The 27,912-nt window shown below is 41.7% G+C and overlaps 1 protein-coding gene across 1 annotated transcript; it reads left to right on the top strand.

Annotated features, from left to right (window-relative positions):
- On the top strand, positions 1-27,912 carry TNIP3 (TNFAIP3 interacting protein 3). The gene is given in 15 exon segments (XM_063158025.1): positions 1-33; positions 35-60; positions 62-150; positions 153-231; positions 1,767-1,899; positions 7,650-7,736; positions 9,179-9,268; positions 9,826-9,891; positions 10,773-10,904; positions 12,994-13,122; positions 15,320-15,436; positions 17,818-17,943; positions 19,352-19,513; positions 22,031-22,091; positions 26,957-27,912. Coding segments are annotated over 15 exon segments (1,362 nt in total). The 3' UTR covers positions 26,989-27,912.

The following is a 27,912-nucleotide window of genomic DNA, read 5'->3' as shown; positions in this document are numbered from 1 at the left end:
ATGTGCACCTCTGCTGCACAAAGCTGCCTCAGACAGCATCAGGAGCCGCAGTCCCAATGGTGCTGTTCTCCAGGGAAGTGCGCTTGGGAGTGCAGAGCGCCTGCTCTGCCTGCTGCCTGAGGTGTGGGAGCCTCAGCGCAGAATGGCTTAGAACAAGTGCCCCTTGCCCTGGCTTATCCAGGATTTTGCAACATTTAGCCAGCCAGAGGAGGGCTGGATTTCTGCCTCGAGGTTCGTTGTTTCCTCCCGCGGTGTTCTCCGTGCTGCTGCTGGGGCTCACCTGCCACCCACGCCCAGCTGAGCCTGCGGAGCCCCGCACCAGCCCTCAGAGCAGCTGCAGCCTCCTGCAGCACCGCGGAGCTCGTGACAATGTGCCTGGGGAAGGGCTTGCTCTTAGTCCTCATGGCTATGAAAGTACAGCTTATCTAACTACCAGCAGCAAGTCAAAAAAAACCAACCCAAACAACCCAGCTCTAGAATTTTACTAGCCCTTTTTTGCTACTCTTGGTATTTTATTTCCTCTTGGAAATGAATTTTTTTTTCCGTGTTTAGTGAAAATACATTTCTGCTACGGTCTCTGTTTTAAATATGGAGCGTTAAATGAATCGTTCTATGCTATCAGCATGAAATTCACCACACTTCTTTACTCTTTGATGAAGATAAATGGGTTTGTTTGTTGGGCAATTTTATCAATTTCGCTTCAAGAGTTTCCTCAGAACCTGCTGCAATCCTGACGATTGCCTGTCTAACCTGTCTAAACTTCAGGAAGTATAATTGACAAACTCTTACAGCTTTCAGTTTTTCTGGTGGTTCAAATAAAAAATTGTGTATTTTCTGTTGAAATCAAGAAGTAATCTTGCTATAACAGGTTGGTGATTTTTTTTTTTTTTTTGAGCCTTGCAGTTTGCTTTCTGGTCATGCATTAATTGTATTTAAAATTGGTTTAAGCTGATTAGGCAATGAAGTCTAAGTTTGAAGAAGAGATGAATCTTTCTTGATAACTTGGGTTGATCTAGGAGATTTAGGGGCTTGTGCTAATTGTATCTCAGTTAATTATCTGGAAGTCACATTCCACCATGACAGTGTATCAGGTGAATCAGCCCTAGTTGCAAGTTTGTTCTGGGAATCTGGAACAAGCCCTCTTGTGCACCTAAGTCCTCTATGTCCTTAGCAGTGAGACTGAAAGAAAAGAATTTTCCTGCAAAAAAAAAAAAAAAAAATTAAGTGTTCTCAACAGACCAATTTTTTTTACAAGATGTGAATGTTTTTAAAAGGAATTTTTAAGGGAAAAAAAATTTTGAAAATGCGTGTCAGGTGTCTGCTACAAAGTGTTAGAGAAAACAAAAGGTGCCATTAAAAGACTTTGTGAATATGAGATTTTTGAACTCAAAAGACTTAGAGCACCTGCTTTTGCAGTTCTAAACCTATTCAACTATTCTGATAGCATTTTTGCTGAAGCTGAATTTAAAACTCTTGAAACTCTGAGTGAAGTTTACGGCATGTGGCAGTCTTAATATAATTCCCAAAAGGGTCGATTTGGATTTTGTAGGTGAAAAGTGGTGCAATTCATAAAGGCTTCTTGTGTAAGTATTTTAAATCAATATCTGCCACATGAAGATTGTGTGTCACTGCCCTGGTGCTCTCTGCTTGTGTTACCAGGAAGGAAGGGAGCTGGAGCCTGGTGCAGGACCAGCTCTGTTCTCACATTCACAAGAAAGCCTCAAATTCTGGTGTAAATTGTAACATTGCTTTTTCTTCCTGAGCAGGTGTGAAAGTAAAGAGCTGGATGTTGAAATAAGGAACCTGATAGGGAAGAGCAACGCTTTGGAGTCGTGTGAGGACCCCAAACCTCTTGCCCAAGAGAGGCTGAGCCCTCAGAGAACTTCGTGTTCCCTTAAGGTAATCACAGTGTGCTTTTGCAATGTTTATCTGCCAGGAAAGAACGTTCAGGGGATGTTCTCTGCGGGACTTGACTATGCATGAAACTTGAGGATTTCTGAAATGATGCAATGAACTTGCTGCACATTTTTTTTCCCTGACATAGCTACTTTTTGGTATGAGGAAGAGTGGCTGAGAAGGTGCATTTTATAGTGCTTTAAAAGGTCAGCTAAACCCACTGGTTATTATCCTAAGTGTCAAACCCTATAGCTGGATGTACCTTTTGGATAACACAGCTCCTTGGAACTGTGTAACCCCCAAAACACTGTCATTTTTGATGCATTTGGAAGTTCTGATTTAGCTGGGAATGAGCAGAGGTGTGGGAGGCACAGACCTGTGGAAGTGTCAGAAAGGCTTTCAGATGAATAGGAAGAGAGGAGAAGGAAAATGATGATGATTCAAACCCACACTTCTGTGGTATTGCAAACAGAAAATCGTAAGCCACCTGCTAATGCAATTGTCTTTGCCTGCAGTGAAGCCGTGGTTAACAAGCCTGACAGAAACTTGTTCTGGGTTTCCCTCTCAGTTTCGCTCCTCTCCCCTGAAATAGCGAGAATAGAAGGAATTTCCCCGTTTTCCACAAACTAGGAACAGGAGGAGGGAGGGCTGCAGAGGAGAGGAGTGATTAAACCGTGAATGATCCACCTGCAAGGGATGGCGCTCTTACCTGTGTCACTGCAGCACGGGATGGGGAAAGGAATGCTCTGAGGGCTGCACGCCGAGGCACGGTGCAGGAAATTGGTGAGGAGGTAAAAGGGAGATGACTCTCTTCTACGAAATCCGAAATTACACCCAGCTCCTTTCACATGCAAACCGCCATCTCCAGAATGACTCATGACCTCGGGGCACGGAGCTGAGCCAGCCTGAGGAGACACCGCAGGGTCAGACCGGTGGGATTAGAAACCAGCGGGGGAGAGGGAACCGCAGGGAGGGATGGGGATTCCCGGAGGCGGGGGAGAAACGAGCCTGGCGAAGCACAAGTCAGGGCAGAATGAGGCTGTGAAATTACAAGCCACAAATGATCCATGGAAATCCACATGTTAGCCTCTCTCCAGCAGAAGGAGACATAGGGAAGGATTTGGGGGATATGGGGATATGGGCAATGTGAGGAGGAAAGAGAAAGGATGTGCTCACCGGGACCCTTTCTGAGGAGTGCTGCAGTGCTTCACACAGGAGACAGTGGCAGTATTTAATCTGTGGTGCTTTTACACTCTTTGCATTTATGGCACTCCTTACCTTTAAAATGCATGTGTGAGGTTTTCAGAGCTTAAAGAGGGATACTTCATAATATTTCTGCACTAGACACATGCTGGCTGGTTTTTATTTATATTTCTAAGTCACAACTTTTCACTTGGCTGGTTATTGAGCTGGGATTCAAGTGAGTGACAGCTTGACAGTCTTGCTGAGCTTCAACAACCTCAGTGTAATGTGCTAGGAGTACCTGTCTTGGATTGTGTTTTGGGAAAGGAGGGCAAATTTTTAACACCTAGTAGAATTTGTGAAGATTATGAAATAATACTAAAAGAACCTCACACCAGAAAATAGCAGTTTGGGAAATGAGGCTGATTGGCACTTGAAATGAGGGACAAATGAAATGCTCAAGAGTTAAGAAAAAGGTAATAATGAAACAAAAGTGTACCCTTCCCTAAGTGTCAGTCATTCATCAGGAAGTTATTTGTCAGAGACAGCAGATCATTTTCATTCTGTAACATTTTTTCTGGAGTGAAGAGTACAAATTGCACTCTACAGAATGGCATTTCCATCTGACCTTAAATCACTTTCAAGACAAATCTATAAGTATCTTAAACAAAATCCCCTTTTTGCCAGGATTATTTTCCACAAGAATTTATGAACTTCTCAACACATCCTTCAGTCTATGATTCCTTCAGTTGCAGCTTGTCCTGATGCTGCATTCTCCATTCCAGAAAGGGAATAGATTTGCATTTTTTAGATTGGCAAATTGTCATCCAATTCTTTTCACGTGGAACTTGGATTTTCATCAGCAGGCCTGAGTTTGCAAATGCTTAGGTACTTGAGAGGCCTTGCCCTTATGGTTAGTGGATAAAGGAAATCCTGAAGCAGGAGCCTGTGCTCAAATATTTTGATTTACTCTGAAACCATGTCTTGCTCTAATTTTATCTAGTTCCCACATATTAAGACACAAATTTGCATCTGCACCTATTTTTCTGTAAGAGGGAACATGTAACTGAGCAGCACAAAAGGCTGAGGCTGACACACTTACTGAAGGGAAAATCCCTTTTTAGCACACCTCTCTGGTGAGCCACAGGGGCCTGGTTGGGGCAGGAGGAGGCAGATTCTTCTTCTGGTTCAAGAGCCAATTTTATTCTTCAGCTAAAATCTCTCATTTTTTACCCTTTTGCCACATGCCTCAGAATGGGAAAATGGATATTGTGGCAAACACTGCTGGCATAACAGCTTCAGTAATAAAGCCAAAAACAGAGCTCAGCTGAAACATAAGCAAAGTGAAGGCTCCTGAAAAGCCACCAAATTTAAACCCAAGTCATCTCAGAGTTAATCTAGCTTCTACCAGTCTTTAACAGAGCAATAAATTAAAAAAAAAATATAATCAAAGAAAATCCCCAACAAACCACACAGCAGATGCATGACCAGCTAGGAAAAAAATTACTTTGTCATTTTGTATGATTTTATCATCATCAAGGAAAGCCTCACATTTGATTGCATCAGGCCTTTTAGTGAGTCTTGGTTTCACTGCAGTTACTGAACAGACAGAATTTTCAGAAGTGAGAAATGGTTTTCATTATGTGAATTTGAGTGATATTTTGTAATACTGTGACACAAGTTGTTCCCAGAATTAAGATCCAGCACTCTGAAAATGAGAACTTTTATCATCTTCTGGTGCTGAGGCTTGTGAGAGGGTTCAGTGCTGGCCACAGCTACAAGGCTCTGATTTTTCTCCTGCTGCAAGCTTCCCAAAGATGCCTAAAAGGCCTTTATGCTCAGGAAGCTCAGGTCATCCTAGAATACAAACTAAAATATTTTTCATTTTTTAGCAGGACATGAAAAGAAAACAAAACAACAATCTCAAAGCTGCTACTAATAGAAATTGCAGATTATTCTGGAAATAAAATAGAAATTAATAAGATGCCACTTGGGAGTTAACTTAGGAAGTGTGAGGGGCAGCAAATTTTCCTATTTACTTTCTGAGCAGCTTTTTCCATACCTGACAGATTTTTTAGATTTGTAACTGCATTTACAGTCTGATTGTCAACTGGAATTTTCCAAGCAATTTAAAACTGTTTTGTTCAATAGCTTCAAACCAAATATAAATGCTTTTAAAGATTTATGGGGCTTTTTGAATTCTGAAACTTGATAGGTCTCAAAGTGTCCTTCTTTCAAGGATTTCTGTGTATCTCAGGTGTCTGCAGTGCTGTTGTACAACCAAGTTTTTCTTGATAGCAGTAAAATAAAGAAATGTAGTGTCTTTATCACTGCAGTATCAATGAAAATGAATGCTGCCATCTCCTTCTCTTTCTTTTTGGTGCTGTTAACTGTTTTCACAGAGACAGGCAATAATTTTACTTCAGCCTCCCAGTTTTTGCTGGAAGAATACCATCACCTCTGAAGAGCTTGAGTTTTTCTTCCCTACTTATTGCCATTTCTTCTATTCATACAGATCTCAGGCATACTCTTCTCTCTCCAATCTGTTTTTACATGGCAAACAGTTATACCTATGAATGCTGAGCTGGATGAGACAGGCACTGAAAAGTACTTGAGTCTTAGTTCTGCTCTGTCCAGTTTTATGTAAAATCATTAATTTTATTGTGATTATGATGTAAATCATCTGCATTATTGCAGTCATGAAGGAATCACTAACAAGAACGTAGTGTTCTAATGTCCAGATAGCTTTCCAGGAAACTACTCAGCTCTCCAGGAAACTGTTGTAACCTAAGTTACAGAATCAACCAAGGTCTCGGCCTCATCCTCTCTTCAAAGTAATTTGAGCATCAATATCTTTCAAGTGGGAGCTGTGATTGATGAGTGGGGCTGAGCCCTGGGTTTGCCCCTCTGTCCCCACTGTGGGGATGCTCGGCACCTCACTCACCACATCCCAGCGTGCTCGTGTGAGGAAACCAGAAACTGAGGCTGCCTCCCCTTGCAGGCCAGACCATAAAATGCAGCTGTTCAGCCTGAGCTTTCTCCAAAAGTGAACTTGCTGCTGGAGAGGGGATGAGACTGGTGAGAGTGGGAGCTTGGGGTAGGGACAGCATCATCATCCTCAAGAGCAGATGTGCAGTGTGGAACGTTTGGGATTTTAATTTTATTAAGCAGATGCCCAGTGTTGGTGCTGTTCTGCACCAGTTAATAGTCTTCAGTGCTGTACCTGATATGCTCAATGTCTAGTTTTGATATAGGTACAGATGAAATTCTTCCAATTTCTTCACTAAAATAACCTTTGGTTTTGAATTTTTCTCTTCATTCACCACAAGTTTTCTGTCTGCTCCATAAACCAGGAGAAAAATGGAAAGAACTTCAGGGTAACAGGACATATTTCATATGCAAATATTATAAAATAGTAGCTTTCTTCCAAATTGGAGTTTGTATCTTGCAAAAGAGGAGTTGCTTAGTCACACATTGTGAACCAGAGATCTGGAATATGGCCGCAAAATTTCAGCATGTCACAGGATTGCTTTACTTTCTCTAAATCTGTTTTTGGAAATTGAAAGAAGGATTTCTATTATTTTATGTCAAATTTCACAGGCAAACTTTCATTTCATTCCTTCAAAAGGAAATGAGCAACCTCTGCTGCTACTGCAGAAGCCTTAGACCCCGAGATCTTTCCACAATAGAAGCAGAATTTTTCTTTTATGCTTCCCTTTGAAATCCATTATTATTCATAAATCCAAGACTGAAGACGAGAACATTTTGCACTTTTCTGTTTCATTCTGACTTTGATAGCAAGTCTGTGGAAGCCTTTTCTTTGTTAATCTTTTCTGTGAGTTTAACTTGGTAGGGCTAACATCTTCCTCCAAGTGGGAACCTGAGGCACAGGTTTGGGGTGTTGGCTACCTTTGAGTACCCAAGTCTTGAGTGTCTTTAAGCTGGATCCGTGCTCAGGTAAAGCAAGTGGCTGAAGTGCAAATAAAACATCTGTCATTCTTCATCTGTGTGCAGCTTTTCTTTGGGGAAACAAATCAATTTTCCGGTGTTGGTTTTCCCCTAAACATCTTGGGGTTTTTGTGTGGGGGTGCTTTTCCCTGTAGCTGTTAACAGACTTTGCTATTGCTCCTTTGGAAGCATGACTCACTCGTTTTTCTTTTCTGATAGTTCACTCTTAGTGTCAATAATTGCTGTAATTACTGAAGTCCTTTTTTATAACTGGAAACAGGGATAGAAAAGCCTGTCCTCTTATTTACTGAAAAAGCAAATACCCTTCCTTCCCTTAGATGCAACTTCCTCTCTGGGGGGAACTGGCCAGGCAATTGTGATTTCCATGCACACAAAGCTGAGAGCTGCCTTGCCTGGCACATTAGTCATAGGCATTGTGCTTCATCCATTCTGGGAAGCCCCAGCCAGGAAGGAGGAAAAGGTTAAAATCAGAATTCCACCACTACTTTCTGGACCGTGGCTGCTCCCACAGGCAGCCCTCCTGGATCTTCTGGGTCTGAAAGAAATTCTCTTGCTCTTTTAGCCAGCATAAAATCTGTTTCATTGCTCTTCTTCCTCCCAAGAGCCGCAGTGAAGGAAGCACTCCAGGCCAGCTTGGATGCACCTGGGCAGGTGGGAGTCACATGGAAGCTCCAGCAGAACCATTGCAGGTAAGTTGCTGTGCTGGCTGTTCTCTGAAGTGTTTTCTGACTAACAGGAGCAGGTCACTTTGTAGGTTGACAATTATGGTCTAATCTTTGTGCTCTACTAGATTTTTCTGGGTTATTTAAACTGTGTAAGAGTGGATGGAAATGTTAGAATTATTTTTGCAAATAGCATTCTTAGAAGAAGCCCTTTCCTAATGGGTTTTTTTGCCCTCTAGAAGTTGCACAAAGAGTGCAAAGTGGTTCATTTGAGTGACCCCATAACTTCTGTGAGCAGTATTTGGGCTAGTTGGTGCCTAGTGTATGTTTAGTTGTTAGATTTGTGAGTTGTCCTATTCACTTTATTGCTATTCTTAAACATGCTCTTCAATATATGCCTAAGGCCCAGATGCTGAGAGCAATTCAGCATGGGAATAACTCCATTAGCTGCCAGGTATTTCTTCAGATACTCTAAATTAAACATGTCAGTGAGCTACAGGGAGAGGGATTAAGTGTTTTCTGGCTTGGAAGTCAAGGTCTCCACATCAAGAGTTCAGCAGGACTGGCCATGGGGCAAATATGTGGTTGGGATTTTTGCCTTTGAAAAGACACAGCAACTCTGTCCTTTGATCTTCATTGGTATTCAGCATTAAATTCTGTATCTACAGAAAATTTATTCCAGACCTCAGAAGTGCTCACACCATTATTCTTGTTTTTCATACAGTGGTTGAGAATTTAGGGAGGGAAACAAAAATCCCGGAGCATGTATCTGACCAAAGCAGGTTCTGTTTTTATGAGGTTGTCTCTTTTTTTCCAGTACAGCTCTCTCTCTCTCTCGCTAATAGATCACATGTTTGTTTTCATGATAATCCATAGAAACTTCTTGGAAATTATGATACAGAACACTGCCATTATAAAAATGAGGGTCTAACTTCTGCTGTCCTGCATGGGTGAAACTCCACACTTTAAAAAAATGGAACAATTGCAGACTGATCTACTAAATTTCTCCAAATGGCCTATTTGTTTTCTGTGTTGCTTGCAAGCACTTACCAGGGGCAATCCTACTAATTATTCTAGTTCTTGTAAACGAGGGGAATTACTTACATCCTCTCCAAGTCATGCTCAACTTTTGTGGCTTGTACTACTTGTTTGTATCACCATCTGCAAGATAATTAAAATCCTCTTCTGTATTCTGTGTCTCAGATGATACAAATAGATACAATTTCAGTTATTTCAGTGGTTATTTGCATAATGCTTTAATTAAAACATAGCCTGAGTGGGTTTAAAGCAGATGTATGCTCCAGGATCAGCTGCCAGCAGGTGTGAAGGAATTTAGATACAAATTTGGTCGAAGAAAATGTTTGTATCAGTTCCTTATGTGCACCTGTCAGGGTGGATGGGAACCTTACATGAGAATCTTGAAGAGAACAGGCCAGAAGCATTAATTTTTGAACACTGCTTTTCTCCAGTCAAGGCACACGTTACTGAGCAAAAAGAAGCCTTTATCATCCAATTCTCCAGAGCAACAGATCCTCACACTGGAAAGACAGAGACGAGAGGTAATCCTAAATATTCCCTAAAGCACATGGTGACTGATTGTACCATGCCTATGGATCTGGAAGGGCAGAGGTTTATTTAGTACAAAGGGCAAATTTTATTAATGACCCCTATTGCTAAAGGCCAAGGAACAACAAGCAGGGTTTGCACTCAGTAGGAGTCTTCCATTCATTTGTTTGAAGTCAAAGACCTTTTAATGGGAAATATGGTCATGGAACCTGTAGAAAACTATCAGGAAAGCCCTTGGCCATTTAGGATTTGAAGCTTGGGATTTGTGCAGTGTTGCAAATGATCCACCTGCAGCTTGTTGTGTATTTGCATGTTTCCTGAGTGCTGCTTCCTGAATGTTCGTGTGCTTTAACCGAAATACCAAAGCACTGGCAGATGGGCTGCAAGGCTTGCCAAACCTTCAACTTGCTTCTTCTGAAATAAATGAACTGTCCAGATGATGAGGAGGTTGGGAACACTGACTGACAGAGGATTAGAATGCCAGTCTGTTTTTGATTTACTGAAAATGTTGAAATAAGTGTTATTTACTGTGCCTTCCTGGTAATTACAGCTTTTGGAGGTGAACAAGCAATGGGATCATCAATTTAGAAGTATGAAACAGCTTTATGAAAAGCAGGTAACAATGCTGACAACTTCTGTTGCAATGTGTGCCGCCTGCTGACAGTTAAGTCTGTGTTTAAATACCAGCCAACCATAGCCATGGTAAATATCTTACTTTGTCTTGAGCTCACAAACTGAAGAAGCTTCATCGCATAAAAGCGAAGCCAAAGTGTGTCAGTCTTCAGTAGGACAAACAAACCAGAGAAGCAAAATGTCCCTAAAATTGTAGGGTCAGTGTGCACATGACAGCAGAGATCTTCACGCCCTCCACACTGTAGTGAAAATTGCACATAACTGAGAGCACGATTAACTGAAAATCAGCCTGGTGTGCTCAGCCCCTGATCCACATCATCACACTTGTGCTGGTTCTTGTCCCATCTCTTGTGAAATCTGGATAAATTCTCCATGAAAGTTGCCCTCTGTAAGCAGAGACTCTCAAAATGAATTGTAAAGAAATATTTTCATTTCTGTTTTTTTTCCATCCAAGCTCCAATTGACATAGCTGTTATTCCTTGCTTATGGCTGTGTGGTGTCATTGCTGCAGACATTATCATCAGCTGCCTAGTGAAGTTCAGTGCTTACAATTTTATCTGGTATTCCAGAACCCAAGTTGGTTCATTGACTGACACTTCTCATCTACTGTTTCCTGCTATGAACAGGAAGTTTATGGAGTGAATTCATGTGCTTATCAGGAAAGTTTTCTCTCTAATATTTTCCAGAAAGCTTTGCTGAGATCTGAATAATTCCTTTCCTTTTTCCCCCAAAGAGAAGAGCAATCCAAATGGCTCTTCCTCATTTAATCTGGAACTGTTTTATGCCTCTGGCTCAACACCCTGAACATGCTGTGCCTTCCAGAGTGCCCAGTGAGCCCAGCATGGTGTGTCACTTGCTTTTCAGCTGGCAGAGATGAAGGCAAGGCTGGACGTGTCGGAGAGGAGAGTAAGCGAGCTGGAGCAGGAGAGGCACTGGCAGCATCTGGAGGAGGAGAGGTGGCAAGTGCTGGGCAGGGAGAGGCTGCTGCAGGAAAAGGTAGGAGGGTGCCCTGTGGCACCCCTTGTGTGCTCTGTGCTGAGCTCTCTTGCCTTTGGTCTTTGTCCCCTTGTATGGGTTGTGCACAGCCCAGAGGTGAGACTGTGGCTCCTCAATATCCTACCCAAGGCTGCTGAGCTGCCTCATCACAGAACTCTTTGTAGAGGAAGAGTCATTTCCATATGAGTGGCAGACAGCACAACATTTGTGTGTGTGGGGGGAGTCAAGGGCAGGTTGATTTCTACTGCACAGATTTCCCTCCTCACAGTTCAGTTCAGGGTGAATTTCTGTGTGAAGGAAAATGCTGCAGGTATTTCAAATGGAAGAGGAACAGCAGTGCAGATGTTACATAAAGTGCTTGGCAAGAAATACTCAAGGTGTAAATGCAGCTCCAGCCCCCAGGTTTTGGTATCGAGTACGGGCTCTCATACATGTGCAGCTGTCTCAGCTCCCTGCAAATATCACTGACACTGGCAGTGCAGTTATCAGGGCTGGAAGTGTCTGGGCTGATCAGCTGCTCCAGAGCGGTGTTCACCTCACCCTCAGAGTGCTTGGGCTGCTCTCTCAGGACTCCTTGTGGGCTTTTGCTTCTCAATTTAGATCCCTGAGCTGCATTCCCACCTCAGTAATACCACCAGCCTGAATGATGAGCACCTACATAAAACTTTGTGCTCCATTTTATAGAAACCCCACAGAGAGGTGCTTCCTGTGCTCATTCTGCTTCATGGTGTCATGTACTCCATGACCTCTGGTGAGAGTTGCTGGATGGTGACTGTGGCTCAAGTTGGGCTTCTCTATTCACATGGTGACCTGAAACAAGTGGCAGTTGCATCACTTCCAGGCTCAGATGAGATGTGAGTTAGCTGCTGCAGGAAAAGAAATGCAACCCCCTTAGCTTACATCTGCAAAGGCAGAACATCCATCTTACTTGCTTATCAATTAGTCCCAGCTAAACACACACTTGATTCCAAATCCACAGAACAATTTACATGTTTTAAGACAAACTCTGTTATGTGCTTGCTGAATCACTGCCTGTATTTGCTCTGAGTGTTGATTCAGTGTGAGGCAGTCCATATTTTTGTTCATGTTACTGCCTGACTTTTAATGGAAAAGAGCTACCATTTTATAAAAATAAGGATCAGTAGTACACTCTCTGAGATTTTTTACTGCATACATGAATAATGAACTAAATGACAATATAGTCCATTTTTTTTTGTGGGGACAGGTTAACCAGCATTGAACTTTGGTCTTAAATCTGTAATTTCTTGAAAGTTTCACATTCAGCCAGTAAGTGCTTGTCAGCTTGAGCTAGCTGCTGGATGAGTTCCTATACTTATTGCAGAGACACCCTGCTAATCTTGCCTGGTTTTTGGAGAAAATGAAATGTCCTTGCTAACTTAGAGCACAGCAGAGTCAAACTTCCTCATATGTAAGCAAGTTACTCAGGGATGTTTTTCACTGGCTCAGTTAGCACACAGTGATGAACTTCTGATGAGCCCAAACTGTGACTGACTGCACAGAGATGAGCCTTTTACACAGGAAAAAAACCCCATTCCTGTGGTGTGCTGTGCCTGTGATTGTTGGATCTCACATTTTTATTCACATAAAGCAGCTGCAGAAAATATTTGAAATACTTTTTGTTTTTTCTGTTTTCATCTTCAGATTTGTATGGCACTGGGAATGGCTGGGCCCCCACCAGCATTTAGCCATGGTCTTATTCTCTCGGTAGAGAGAATAATTCTCTCATTTTCTCATAAGAGAAATGCAGGTCTGGGGTAACTGTGGGTGTGCTTTTGATCTGCTTGGCCTGCCAGCATTCCCATGCCTTCGTGCAACTGCCGAGAGCAGGGATTTATTCTGGTATGTTTTCTCTGCCTCATCATATGGTGAGTGGTCAAAACAATTTCTACAGACTTTATCATATCAGGGTGTACTAATGATCTGCCTTCCTGCTGCCTCCCTTCCCAACTGTGTTTGGGACAACAAAAATGCAGCACATCTGTCAGACAGAAGATTATTTGGAAAATTGCTCTTGAAAAATGCTTCCATCTGCATTTCTGCAGCATCTCTCTGTATTTTTGCATCCCAGAAAGATACAGAGGTCCTTAGTGAAGCTCTCAATGAAATGAAGGAAGAGAACAGGCTCCTGAAGCAAAAGAATGCATCAATGACCAGGAGGAAGGAATACTATGAGAGTGAAATAAGTCGTCTCAACAAGGTAGGAGCAGGAGTGAGCTCTTGATTCCTCTAATTGTGGCATCTCTCTTGTCCCTGACCTACCAGATAGCAGCTTTTCAGTTCTGGGTGAACAACCTGGTGGCAAACACATGATCACCATTTGGGAGCTGGGGAATGAGCAAGAACTCAGTTCAGCTCAGACTGTGCATGCAGGGTCTCCTTCCTTGGCTGCTAGCAGGGTTGCATTGAAAGGAGAAAAATTCACAGAGTATTTGGCTTCTCCTATGAAACCTCTCTGCATGTCATGTCTAAGCCCTTCCTACACCCTCCCTCCTCAGAGCAGAGGAAATGGTACAAAGATGCTCCTGTATGCACCTAGTGAAAGACTCTGGTTGAAAAGAAAGGTCACACAGCTAAAAAACTCATTTTACATGTGTTCTGTGTTTGAGAATGATGGCTTCTCTTCAGAAGACATAGTCCTGTCCTAGTGCTTAAATCCATATATACGCATATTCATACCTATAATATTATGTGTATATATGTCTCACTGAGGAAATTGTCTTTAAATAGCTACATGGATTTTTTTTAACTGAGGGAAAGTAATAAATGTAATTTTGTTTAATCAAAAGATCACATAAAGCAGTGGGTGTTTTCTAACAATTTTGTATTTAATGGTGAACCACAAACACTTCCTGAGGAAATGCATTGCAGTAACCATTGCTGTGTAACTTGAATAAGTGTTTTAATAAGCTAAAGGGCCATGATGTGCTAAAGTCAAGCCAAAACATAATGCTGCCGTAAGAAAAAATCTGACAAAACCCATGGTCCATAGCTCTTTTTGAAATGCATTGACAGGACTTGCTCAAAGCTCCAGTCTAACTTTAATTCAATGCCTTGTTTGTTAAACAACTTATTTAAATGTTTTATTTTGCTGTGTTATGATGTGGCTATAATAAGACAGATGGGGTGTATAGACCATTCTTTTAAATGAAGCATCAATTTCATATACACTTTCCCAACAGTAATTTACTGATTTTCAGTGCATTTGCATCCTTAAAATCTCATGTCATGAATGTACATGAGACAGGAAGGCACCCTCTGTACCCTTTTAACTTTATTCCCCTGCTATCTCAGGTTCAGCCACTTGAAATTCTTACAAATTCTCTGCAATCAAACAACTTTTTCTTCTTTTTGTGTGAATGGATAAAGTAGGGTCTCACAGTATTGTGTCCAAATGCAGTTTAGGAATAATCTTCACCTTACCATTAACTTTCTGAAGATTGATTTTCCAGATTTTTCCTTTTTTTCCCCTCCATAATTCTGAGTTGTAGAACCTCCTCAAAAAGGTGTTAAAAGGATATTCAAAGGGGCAGAAGAAGGGTTAATCAGTAATCAGTATTTTCACCCTCCCAGTTTTAGGTTCATCCTTTTGAATGTATTGGCGTGGAACACAAGCTTTGCCACTATTATAACCAGTTTCACTTCTGCACAATTCTTAGGGACAGCACCTCATCAGATAAAAAGCTTTCCTTTTCTGTGCTTCCATGGAAAGTGCTTGATTTTCCTTGGGCCTTGGATAATTATTTCCAACCCTTGGATTACTTTGGATACTGGTTCTCCTGCTTGGCCAATTCTTCCCCGTTTGCCTCCTCCCCCTCCAAATATCTTCCATCCTTCCTGCTTGAGTCTGAGAGCAAGGGAGGGCTGAGGGTAAACTTGTGAAAGGGATAAAGTCAGGGATTTGTATTTTATGTGAGAGAATAAAAAGAACTGCATAGTATTTGTGCTTGAGTAAAGAAAATAATATGTAATTATAATTTGTGGTTATAGACAGAGAGATGTAGGAGTGATTTAATTATTCCAGTTAAAGGGAGAGCTGTGCAGTACTGTAAAAATAAAGTCTGAGAAGAACCGTGGCAGAATTTCAGTGTAGAACAGGTAAGAGTGGTACCAGTGTTGTGTGTATTCGCAACTCCCTCTAGTGACAAGCTATGGAGACGACACATCTTCCTCTCAAGCTGGAGGTTTTACTTTGTTCCATGTGTAGGAATCCCTACTTTTAGTGAAAAAAGCCCTTTCAGTCAGACTTTACTGTAGTAAAGTGGGTTTTTATCCAGTGTGTATAATTGAAGCAACTACAAGTCAAAGGGAAACTCTTCCTAATAATTTTAAAGGATATTCTTTTCTTTTTCATGTAGTGAATCTCTGTTTAGTGATTTTGCTGTTCAATGTTGCAGGCCCTTCTGGATACGTTGAAAAAGCAGCACCCACCTGTTGTTGGGACTCCTCCAGGGAAGGGTGACAGGAACAGCATCGAGGAGATGAGAACCCAGCTTGAAGTTCTTAAACAGCAGGTAAGAACAGCTCAAGTGAGCCTGGATGGATTTCACGCAGCATAATTTTCCTGTCTCTCCCAGGGATTGTGCTTGGTAGACTTGCTGTGTGGAGCTTCTGAAAGGAAGAGCCAGTGTAGCCACAGCCCTTTGGAATGATGTTTCCTCAGATGCTGTCATCACAGCAGAGTCCACAAAGTGAAACTGAGTCCTGGCAGAGGACTGCAGCAAGGACTTGTGGAGGACTCAAAGCAGCAAAATGGCTCTCCTAACTCCTGGAGGTGTCCAGCTCTCTGTTAGAGTCTGAATGTCATCCACAGGGAATGCTAATTGTCATTAATTCCTGATTGTGTTTTCTGATCCTTTTATCTTAGAAGTTGCCACTGTAGAGAATTATCCAAAGATCCTAGTCTTGGAAGACTAGAGCATTGGCACTGCAGTTTTTCTAAGTGTGAAGCAAGCCATTTGCATTCATAACCTGCATCCCAAGGACTATAGATTTGTACCTATTTATTTTTTAATCTTTGTTCTGAGCAACTCAAATGCTTTGTGCACTGTTTTTCTTTCCATATGAAAGAATCTGTTTAAAAACAATATAGTTTTCAGATAACTTTAACACTTCAGGTCTGTTGTCCTGGATAGTGTCAGGGTTAACATTATTGACACACAAATGGATGTGATCAGAATGGGGATTTTATTCAATGGGAATAAAATACTTGTTTCTGTCACGTTTGACAGCAGAGCCAGATTTTGTTCTCTAATGTAATGCTTGCCACATGCTGGAGAACAAAATCCTGCACTTGATTGTACAGTAATGAGTTATTTCATTCTACACAATAAAATAGAGTAAACCAGGTTTTTTTTTCCAAAATTCTCATGGGGTATCCATTTTATGAATGTGTTTTTCTAGTTGTATAAATCAGTACAGTGAGTCCAGACTTCCTTCTACATGAAATGGAGCAGAAGGCTCCAACTGGATGGAGGAGGGACTCCTGGGACAAAGAGTGACGTGACAGAGTCCCACAGGAGCTTGGCTGTCGTCAGCCCATCCCTGGTCACAGCAGTGGGAATGAAGGCATTCACTCCTTGGGAGGTGTCCCCTCTTTCTCAAGGCAACAGGATAAATGGCAAAACTGTGCCGGAGAGGTTCCCTTGCAGCTCCAGCAGATTGTACAGCTGGGGAGTGGGAGGGAGGTGGGACAGTAGAGAAGGAATTGGGAGAAAAGAAGTGAAGAAACACTGAGAAGTGTGTAGATGGACAAGGAATGCAAGGATGCAAAGATTTCTGCAAGTGACAGTTTTGTCTCTGCTTCAGAGGGTCAGGAAAAGAATTTTTTCTTCATAGGTAGCCCTGTGCTACCTTTTTCTCCCCCTGAGGTATGAATATTTTTCTAGTCCTTCTGTGAAGTCATAGCACTGCTTCCAGCACAAAGAAAACTAGATCTGTCCAAGGGGCAGGGCATGAGCCACAGCAATCAAGTTTTTTGGGAAGAGACTGTCAGCAGGCTTTAGTGAGCAACAAAGGGGACATGAAAGGGCTTCTGAAAGTTCTGGTGGTGGTTCCCACCCAAACATGCCTTTGCTGTTGTTTGTCAGTAGAAGTGCCACCAACCTCCAGCTTCTCACCAGGTGGATGCCTGCCCATTAGCTGAAGAATTAAGTCAGTCATCTTAACACCAAATAATTTATGGATTTGTGTTGTGTTTCCAAATCTGTGTGCTCACTGCCTGTGCCTGGGGTGGTCAGATATTTTTTTAATGGGATGAAGCTCTGTGATTCCTGACCACATAAAAAAGAGCTAAACCACTGCATCCTTCAGCATTTGCAAGGCAGCTTATTTTCTAGGAACAGGGTCAAACATCTGTATTTCCACTGGGAACTGTGTACATTCCATTCCATTTGGAATTGTGTACATTATGCTCCCCTCTGCCTCTACACTGAGCTGGGGAAATTCTTCTCTAACTCCTTGCACCTGAGATATACAGGAGGGAGTTAAAAGTGCCCATAAGTGAAGAGGAAACTGGAAAAATGTTGGTGAAATGTTTGTCCTCCTACTGCTAATCCCTTAAAAAGATGGATACTAGTATTTGCTATCTCATTTATAATATTTGTGACTGATATTTGCCAGTCAGCTTTTTGAGTGCAAGGTTGTACAAAAACTGGAACTGGGGACTGTTTCAGTTTTCAATTTCTGTTTCAATTGATGAGTGCCACTAGAGCATGGCCATTGCTTGTCACTTTGTACCAGCCACAAAAAAAAGACCAGGGAAACTTTTGTTTGGAGGATTGTAGGGAGCAGGGATCCCCTTGGAATTCACCCTTCTGCTTGGGCAGGATTTAGAAAGCAACCAAACCACAAAGTGGCCCTGCTGAAGCTCACACACTGTTCATGATGATTGCAGGTCCAAATATACGAGGAGGACTTCAGGAAGGAGAGATCTGACCGAGAGAGGCTTAATGAGGAGAAAGAAGCACTGCAGAAAATTAATGAGAGATTGCAATCTCAACTGAGTAAACTCAGCTCTCAGGTATGAGTCAAAAGAAAGCTCCCATTGCCAGGACATGTGTATTTTATTTTTTTTTTTTTCTCACTTTCCACACAACTCAAGGTTTTCTGGCTTCCATTAATTGACATTGGATTTTATATGAGGTCACCACCTGGGATGAAATCATTCTGAAGTAATGCAGTAAGAAGATGAGAAACGATTAGAGAAGACTTCCAAAATAAGTAGATGAAGGGAGTACTTATTGCAAAAACTTTTCAAACATATCTGAAAATGGAGGAGGGGGAGGGTAGCCACAACCAAAAACAAGTCCAGAGGACTTTGATTTTTTTCACTGGCACTTGATATAAGAGCTCTAAGATCAAACCAACTTTTGAAATAAAGAGCTTCTGTAGTTAATCCTGACCTCTGCAATTGAATTACAGAGTGATGTTAATATCACTGAGGAAAAAAATGCTCTCCATACAAATTAGCTGAGCAGTCTCTGCAATAATTTTTTTTCTTGCAACATCCTTTTTATCTCTTCAAAGTAGTGTCAGTAGGAAGCCATAGTAAAATCATGGCATGCAAAACTCTGAGCTTTCACAATCCTCATTTAAGAATGACGAAATTCCGAGGTTTCCTGTCTTGACAAAATTGTGCAATGCTTTAAAAGAACGGCTGATTACCAAAATGCTCTGTGGTGATTTATTGTCCTCCCCAACATTGTTGTGACACAGAAACTTCAGGATTGCCTTATTCTCAGCCAAGCCGTGCATCAGAGGTGGTAGGGTCTTGCTCAAGTGTCAGAGGCCAGGTGCTGCCTAGTGCACCAGCAGTTCACACTGGAGATCTTCCAGTTTGCCTCTTCCTGCCTCGGGATTTGATTAAACAGAGCTTGTGGAGGATTTTAGAGATGAGAGCAAGCATATAAAATATTTATTAGTTTGTTTTCTTAAGTCAAATTATTTAGTTGTGACTCACAGAGTCACAGAATATTAATCATCTTTTACCCCTCCTTACTGTGTCCTTAGGCAAATTGCTGTTGGCTCTACTGGAATGCAGAGGGCCTTAGAAAAGGCAGACCCAAATCTGAGGCACACAACTTTGGTCCTAAACCAAAATTATTTACTTATCTTATCATTCCAGTGACTGTCCATGTAGTTCTGCTTCAAACTATTGAAAGCAACTATGTGTAATGAAAATACAGAATTGTTTTTGAATATAAAAGACACAGTAATGTGCGTGCCATATCTTGGGGTCAATATTTTCCTCACAAAAAAGGTGTCAAGACTGTGGTGTGGCACAAGTCAGCTGTCTTAAATAACTTTTTTTAATGATAAGTAGTATGAAGGGTCTAAACAAGCAGCATTGCAATCCACTAGTACCTGAATGATGTGTTGATTATATTCTACTGCTAATGCATTTATTCTTGTTCTTCTTTTCTTGACAGACAAAAGACTTCCCAGTACAGCCTGAGAGGCCCAGTTACCCAGCCCCACTGTTCCTCTCCCCGTGTGCCAGTTATGGGGGCTGTGGGATGGTTCTTCACTGTCCAGATCCTCGGGCACACCCAGTGCCTCGCAGGGCCCAGCAACAGCAGCAGCAGGGCTTGGTAAGGCTCCCACCATCCCCTGTGGGACAGGGACATTGATTTCCTCACAGGTGCCATCACCCTGCCATCCTCAGCAGCAGCTGAATCTGTGCTTTCCTAGTGTGGTGTTTCGTCCAGATCAAGATTGAATTCACTTTGAAAATACTCTTTATCTGTAACAGCACTAAGAAGAACAACAGAGTTCCTTTACATTTGTTTGTTAATTTAAAAAATAAGGTTGTTTGATTGGAGACTTGCTGATTTCTTAGATTAATTTATTCCCATGACAGACATTCAGAGCTCTTTCTAGCTGTATAATTACCCCACTTCAGAGGTAGGGATCTGCTCTGAGCCTTCAACATAAGGTAATAAAAACCAAATCAGGAGAAGTGGAAGTTTTGTCTGAGTGTGGCTAACACAATGGGAAATGTGCCTTTTTTCCTGGAACACAACAGGGTCCTGTCTTCCTCAGCATGAAGAAGAATAGCTTTGCACTGGAGCAGATTCTGTGAGTGGGAGTTATTTATTCCAAGGAAAATACTGCTTCAAAGAATATTTTTGATTTGCGTTGGGTTATCTAAGTGACCTGGCTTGTTCCAATCTACTGAGAATGCATTTAAACATGGTGAATGTCATTTTAAATACACAATATCTGATTCTGGCTATAAAGCTGTCACATATGGAAAGGTGCTCATTATTTGAAAAATTATAGCTGAATTTTTGCAAAATGCATGTAAGGCTTTCAGGCTGTAGAAATCCAATGGAAAAGCTGTGGTCAGACAAGTAATTTCTGTGCTTCAGGAGTGTGCTTATCTGCCTATTTATCAAAGTTGGAAGTATTGCAGAATGTTTTTCCCTGCAATTTGGCCACTGGCCCAGATTATTTTGGCTCTTCTCCCTGAACTTTCATCATCTGGGTTTCTAATTCTGTGAGGGATCACTAGGTTTACAACTTTGTCATTCCTGCCGGAGCGCCGGTGTCAGTCTGACTGGTTGCTTTGTAACTCCCAGTTTCATTCTGACCCTTTTTTTTCAGTTCTTTGTCTGTGTGAGTTGCTGCTCTGAGCTTTGGGTACCTCCCTGAGCAATTTGTTAGCAATGAAGAAAGGTGTTAGAATTTAATGGGTGTCGTGATATGTAATCCTGCATGTTTAGGCTGTGCTTTTGCTTTTTCCTTTTTTTTCTGTTCTTGCACTTTTTCTTTCCTTTTTAAACTCTAGTAGAAACATTTTGGTTAGTCTGATGTAAAATGCACATCTTGTTCTTGAAATTAATTCAGATTTGTAGGGTACAGGTACATAAAAAGAGAATTGATCAGAGAACATAAAATTCACCAGAAACTCAAAAAAGCAATGCAAATGAGTGTAATTTGAGCCATTGTTGAAAAACTACCTGTGCTTAAAGCTTTGTATCAAGGTCTACTTTGTGTGCACACAAGCACAGAATTAGTTAATAATTCCTGTGACTGGTACAATTTAAATTGAAATACAATAGCTCCTTTTTTTCCTGACAGTGTATGAGGGTGATTACTGCTGTATAAGCATGAGTGACAGCAAAACATAAAAGATAAATCTGTTTTCTCTATCTACAGCTTCATCCTGCCATCTTAATTGAGGCAAAACTTCTGTAGGAGTATATGAAATTTGTTCCCTGCAAATTGAAATCTGCTAGATTCCCCTTGGGGCTACTCAGTGATTTTGTCAGAGTAATTTCTGCAAAACAAGAATCATTTTTCCAGTGTAACTAATTTGAAGCAGCAATTACCTAGACTTTGACAAGCTTGCATGGACTACTTATTCCAGACAGACAGCCTAACACAGCTCCAGCTGAAATGGCTGGTCCCAAAGTTGTTTTCTCTAGTGGTAATTTGCTGCTCATTTGCCACAGTGGGTGGTGTAAACTATAATGCACTATTTCTTCCAAGATTTCCCTGGACAAAACTGTGTCTGCATGGACATAACCTTCCCAGTACTTCCTCTTGTGAGAAAGATGGGAATTTTCCCTATCCCACGGTGTTTACAGGAAGTTATTTGATAATAGCTAATGCTATAGAAACAGCAGTTCTAACCTGTGAGCAAGGGGAGGAGGGGAGAGAACTTTATTCCATGGTTCATTCCTGTCACACTGGAGCACTTTACAGCTGCTACAGATGCATTCAAACTGGAGCAGCTTCACCTGTTAGGTGGGTCAGGTTTCTCTGGGGTTCTTTGGTGGACGGAGATGCCTGCTGGTATCTTCTGCTGCACTGGATTCCTCAGCCCTTTTAAAGTCTGGTTTGGTCCTCTTAATATGTCCTTGTGATTTGTGGGATCTAAAAAGGTTTTACACCAATTTTTCTGATGCCATAGGGGAGGAAGCAAGCTGGAAGACTGGGATCGGTGGAAACAAACCTAAATATAAGATTTTGTTCTGAACTGCTTTTGTATGGCTAATGAGAGGCTTCACAGCACAATTATGTTTTTATCATGTCACTGCTCTTTTGTTTGAAGTGCCTGTGAAGTCCATATTGCTGCAATAATGTTTTATTGTTCTGTGCAGCCAGACTATCAGTGGTGTGTTCCTGACCAGCTTCCGCCAGATGTGCAGCGCAAGGCAAATGGTAAGACAACAGCTGTACAGAGCATGTATTAAATGGACTTTTTTTTCAAATGGAGGCCTTTGAGGGATGTAGAGTAAACTTTCCTGTCTATCTGTTGAGTGCTGATGTGACAGCTTTGCCTTGGAGAGTCAAGGTTGGTGTGTATGCACCACAGGTGAGGTTTCTGATGTAATACCCTCTATGTTATAGCTTTGTTGCAATTCATAAAATGTCTCTATTACACATTATAGGATCACACATTTGCCTCATTAAACACCTAGTAATAGTCCTAAAGAAAAGATACCCTCAGAATTCTCCTCAGAGCTTCTGTCGCTCCAGCAAAGACCGAATTTAGTGATGTGCCAAAACAAGGGGCCAGCATGGGGCAAGTTTAGGAGTCCTTGGTAACAAAGTGCAGGCTTTAGGATGTTGTTTCACCTTAAAGACAGAATGCCCATTGCTGTTCCTCGTCTGTTCTGGTAGTTCAGGTGGTCTGAAAATAGAGCCATGGAAGTGAGCAGAATTAAATACTTGCAAAGGGTCAGTACAAACTATTTTTTGGAAACAGGGAGGAGTAATATTTGTATCTGGCTTTGAAATAATTCCTGTGTGTTTTGAAGTACTTGTTTCAGACCACTCAAAACATGGACACCACAAAGAATCTCTTGTGGGTGGGAATCTGGTGCCGGTGGGTACCACATGGGGTGGCAGGGACTGCCGAGTCCAGAAGCTGTTGTATTACATCTGGAAAAAGAAGAAGAAGATGGCTACAGGGGAACTGTTCCATTATTTGCTGTCATCCATGCTTGCCCAGAAGAGAGGGAAGAGTGGGAATGTAGCTCACCAAAATGGCTGATGGGCATCCCATAATTACAGAGCAGCTCTTGGGAGAGTTCTGATGTGGTCACAGGGAAAGTAGTGCTGTGCCTGCACTACAGAACAGGAGATTAATTTTGCCATTCTTCCCACTCAGACTCCAAGTGATTTACTGCACCAGAGGATACAGGGAGGATGTTTCTAACAGGGAATGAAACCAGTCCTGCCACCAACTGCAGCTGTGGTCCAGGGCAGTGCCCTGGGGGGATCTGAAGGAGGAGAGCTCTTCTTCCACCCTGCTGGACTACATGACTTCCCTGAGAAAAACTTCTTGAAAATCTGTGCTCTGTCTTTCTGTTTCTGTTCCTTGCCCAGAACATCCAAACACCACCTTCTCAACTGGACAGAGATTAGGATACTTGAGACTTTTCCCTTCCCTTTTTGCTCCAGCCCCTTTAAAGAGGATTTCTTAATAGTGCAGTGTAGGATGTCTGCTTTAACACCTTCTGGGCTCTTATTCTCTTTATCCTGGCTGCTGAAACAGATGATTTTGATCATTTATCCATGGATCACACAGAGGTCAAACTTCCACTCTTGAGTCACTAGCTTGGCTTTATGTATTATATATAATTGTCTGTATTAAATCTGTAAGTATTTTGGGAAAGGTTTCCAAGATAGAAGCTCCAAGAATATGTGATGAGCAAGAGTTCTTGATGTGCCCATTTCTTTGCTCCATTTTGTACGAGTGCTAATTACCCTGGTGGGTCCAAATGGGCCAGCACGTGCAGCAGCATTCCTGGTTCTCAGTTCTCATCCTTCATTTTCGCAGTAGATTATAAATGGACAGATAAATCTCCTCTCTGCTGAGCTAGGTCTTCATTATAGGAAACAAATTGGCAGTGAAGCAACTTTTAGGCATGAAACAGTTTCCTTTAGGAATGCTATTTCAGTAGATGTTTCTAGGGAAAACCTTTAAATTTCCCTTAACAAATTTTCTTTTGACGCTGGGCATTTGTTCTTAAGTAATAATTATGAAACCCAGGTCACAGGTTGTAACTTCAGAGTTGAGCACAGTGAAATGAGTTGGGAAACCAATATTTTTGATAATATTTCATTTTATAAGCCTGGCCTAGAGATATCTGAAATCTGTGAGAGTCTCATAATGTAATTGGGACTTTAAAGGTGTATGTAACTAAACAGGGCTTACTAATTTTTTTTGTAGCTTTGTATAGAGGCACCTTCATTGTGTTTTCCTCCCTCTCCTGTGAAGGAGGAAGGTGTTTGCCCTTGGGTGCTTTGGCATTTGACTTGGGTTCTGCAGGGGTCCTTCTGTAACCATCTGGAATCTCATGTTTTCTGTTTCTCCTGTAACCATATCTGTGCTTCTGACTGACACCATTGTCCACAGCTGCTGCCATGGTAAGAGGAGGCTGTCTCAAAGGACTGCTACCCTTGTTAAGCCCAGTTTGTCTTTCTATTTTGTCTAAAAAACATTTTTTTGCCATCATCTATAGATATAGGATTACCTCTGAAGAATTTCTAAATTAAAAAAAAAACCCAACCCTTTGCTACAGAAATTTGATGAACACTATTTGATGCTGTTTTCTAAAGTTTGCTCTCCAGACTTATTTTCCCCAGAGATGTGTTTTGGTGGTTGGCAGAGGATCACTTATGCAACATTGTGTCCAGCACTGAGCTCTTGTGGTTGTGTGGTGGTTTAGATCTGGCACTTTGAGATTTGAGCCCTTTCTAATAAACTGGGAAAAAATTCATCAGAAACAGGAAAGGATGAGGGAAATAGGGTGGGCAAAATGAGAGGAAATAAAAACCCCAACCCTCATAAAGCTGCTTAGAACCTCAGATAACTCATAGCTAAGTTCAGCTTGTCCTCCAAAAAAGCAAAGATGTTCCCATAAAAGGTCCCAGTATATTTCCAAGAATAACTCTTCTTTCTCACCTCTGGACTGATCCCTCCCCAGGTACCTTGCTGTGCAGGAAATCTTAGTCCTGAAATGTGCTGAAGTTCTCCCAGCCTTGTCTTGTTGGACCAGCAGTGCTGCCTTAGGAGGAAATTTAGCTCCTAAGTCTCTCTGTGCTCTGTTACACTCCTGATGTCAGAATCTGACCTTTTTGTTCTTGGTTATGTCATTCTGTTTGGTTTTTGTAGTTGATTTGGGTAGTTATTTTTAATTTTTAAGGAGCAAGGCAAGAAGATTTCCAGCAAATATACTTAATGTCATTTTACTTGGCAAGCAGTATTGACTTCCTTCCTTATTCAACTGTGCAAAATTGAAAAGACAGTTGTAAAAAAGAGCTTGATCTTGGAGATTTTCCCTGGACCCAGATATTTAATGCAAAATTCTCTGGAAAAAAGGTTTATTGCTCAAAAGCCTACTCGGGGCAAGAACCCTTTTGCATGCTGCAACTGCTGGCATGTCTTGGATTTTTCATTTGTACGATTAATCTACTGCATTTTTTCCCTTGGCACAAATGTTCCCAGTAGATGCATTTAAGGGCCCCAGTTACCCCTTCAGAACATCAGCTACAACCAATGGGTTTCTCCAGCCTGAGCTGGATGTTTTTATCTTGGATCCAGTGATGCCAGGCACGAGGAGAAGCCCAAATGGAGCCTTTTGCTTCCCTCTCCAGGGGTTGCTTTGGAGGTTTGTGGCAGCAGCTGGTCACCTCCTCATCTTGGCAGGCTCAGGGAAAGCAGAGCTCAACCTGCACAGCCCTAAGGGTGCCCAGATGAGCCCATGGATGTGCCTGCTTACTTCCATTAGAATCTCATCTCCTCTTCCTTTCCACAGTCTGCTGCTTCCCAGATTTTTGCCCTGGAGGCACCTAATTTGCTGCTAATGTTGTTATAATTACAGCTAATTGGAAGAAGAGGAGGGAGAAGTGTGGGGTTTGCCACTGAAAATAATGACATCTGTAGGGAGAGGGGGGAAAATATGAAAAACAGAAAAAAAATGGATTTGTGGAGGTCTTCAGTAAAAACCAGACAGAAAAAAAAGTCAATTAATTGACATCTTAATTTTCCTGGAAAAAATCCCAAACCCCTAACATTTTTGTTATTAGCATCTCCTCAGTGCATATATTACATGAGAAATTATGAGTGCTTCCAAGTAGTCAAGACAGATTTAATTAGCAGCTTGCCATCCCCATTGGGAATGAAAATGTGATTATTTTCAGCATTTTTACTGATCCAACTTGATTTCTGCTACTGCAAAAAGGCCATTAGCACACTTCTGATTCCTAACTCCAGAGCATGTGAAGTTAAAGTGCTTTTAAAAGTCAACTTGAGCTGAAGATCACAGAGTGTGTTGTAGTTCTTGAGAGTACCAGGCAGAAAAGTCTCTTGGGAAGAGAAACAGGATATGTGATTTAAACAGCTGCAGGATTTGATCATTTTATTTCTATAAGCCAAGAGATCAGGATTCATTATTCCTGATGCTTTCTCTTTAAGTGAAATAGTGACTGCATTTGTGCTTGTGCTACTAGAGATGTATCAGAGCATTTTTCCAAAACGTTTTGAAGCTTCAGGAAGCATGTGTTGCACCAGCAATAGCATCGTTCCTTTCTCCGATTTTGTTTTATTTTCCTAGCTTGAGTGACTCACTGTCAAACGCATTTTTGGATCACAGACACCTGCTTAGCCTTGGGTACTAATTATTCCCTCTGTCAGATTTAGCTGCTCTCTTGGATGCACCTAATGCCAATGAACACCTCTGGGCACTGCTGAATGTCAGCTGATCTTTTAAAATGTCTGGAAAGATTTTACATGGGGGCTTTAAACCATGAGACCCTGCTGTTTGCTCTGTGTCAACCACCACCAGGATTAGAGGAAGGCTGAGGAGGAGACTCCTGGAGCACTCTTTGCTAGCCCCACTCTTTTGCTTCTTCACTCCTACTGCCACTTGTATTGGTTGGATTACAGCCTTGTAATGAAGTACAGTGTTGGATTTGGGGGTGTGTGTGTGTAAGTGTTACAAAATGGAGGAAAATGACTCCTGAGTGAGTTGTATTTCTCAATGTCACAGTAATTCCCATTGATTTTGCTTTTGCAGATTCCTCCCTGGAGAAGGGAGCCCATCGCTAACAGACCCTGGCCTGGAGAAGTGTAAACCAAAGGCTGCAAGGGACTCTTGCAACTTTATTATTCTGTGTTCTTCTGGGTTTTTTGCTCCTTAGCTCCTTATCTCTTCAGTGCATGTGATTTATGTCTGGTAAAATCCCTGTGAGGACAATGGAAAAGCAGCTCACACAGGCTGGTGATCCTCAGGATCCAGTTAAACTCTGCTGGGAAGCGTTGCTGCCCTTTGTTCTGAAGATGCTGTTTGTGCTGCCTTGTGAGAATCTCTTTAAAAGCCTGATGAGAAGAGATGCAGTTCTTGCTGGGGATTCAGACTGTCACATCTGGTTTGAATTGAATTCAAGAGCTTACAAGCCCAATAGTGGTGTGATTTTTTTGTGGTGGTTGTTGTTTGGGAATGATGAGGGTTTTTATTTGATTCCAGGGAATGGTTTGTTGATTGATCGCCTTGAATTCTGTCCTCTCCTTCTTGGTTGGTAAAAGGGAAATCTGCTTCACTGTTTAAACCCCTTTGTGTAATTATGATCAGGGTACCACCCATGCCAGGCCAGCTAAAGTGTGCCCATTTCCCCTTTTGAGTCCAGGTAGATCTCCTTTTGTTTTGGCTCTCAAATTACATGTAAAACATAATCACATGGTTTTTTTTCTGTGTGCACTTATTTGTATTGCAAGGATTTTAGTAGAAATATTGAATGGGTCCAACTTCTCAGTGAATATGGCTTTATATTTCCAAATTGTTCTTGTAATGAATCTGAACATTGTCATGTAACCTCTAACCAAGAATTAAACCTGGCTTTTTAAGTGAAACTGTGTTTAGACAATAATTTTTTTCAGAAAATTTTGGTGGATGAGTGTCCAGCAAACATTACTTGATAATCTACATGCAAGATTGTCTCTTCCCTTCAGGCTTTTAAGAAGGCTACTTTTGAG

This window comes from Melospiza melodia, chromosome 5 (assembly GCF_035770615.1).
Source record: "Melospiza melodia melodia isolate bMelMel2 chromosome 5, bMelMel2.pri, whole genome shotgun sequence".
NCBI classification, from domain to species: domain Eukaryota; kingdom Metazoa; phylum Chordata; class Aves; order Passeriformes; family Passerellidae; genus Melospiza; species Melospiza melodia.
This window is presented reverse-complemented; position numbering and strand designations above follow the sequence as displayed.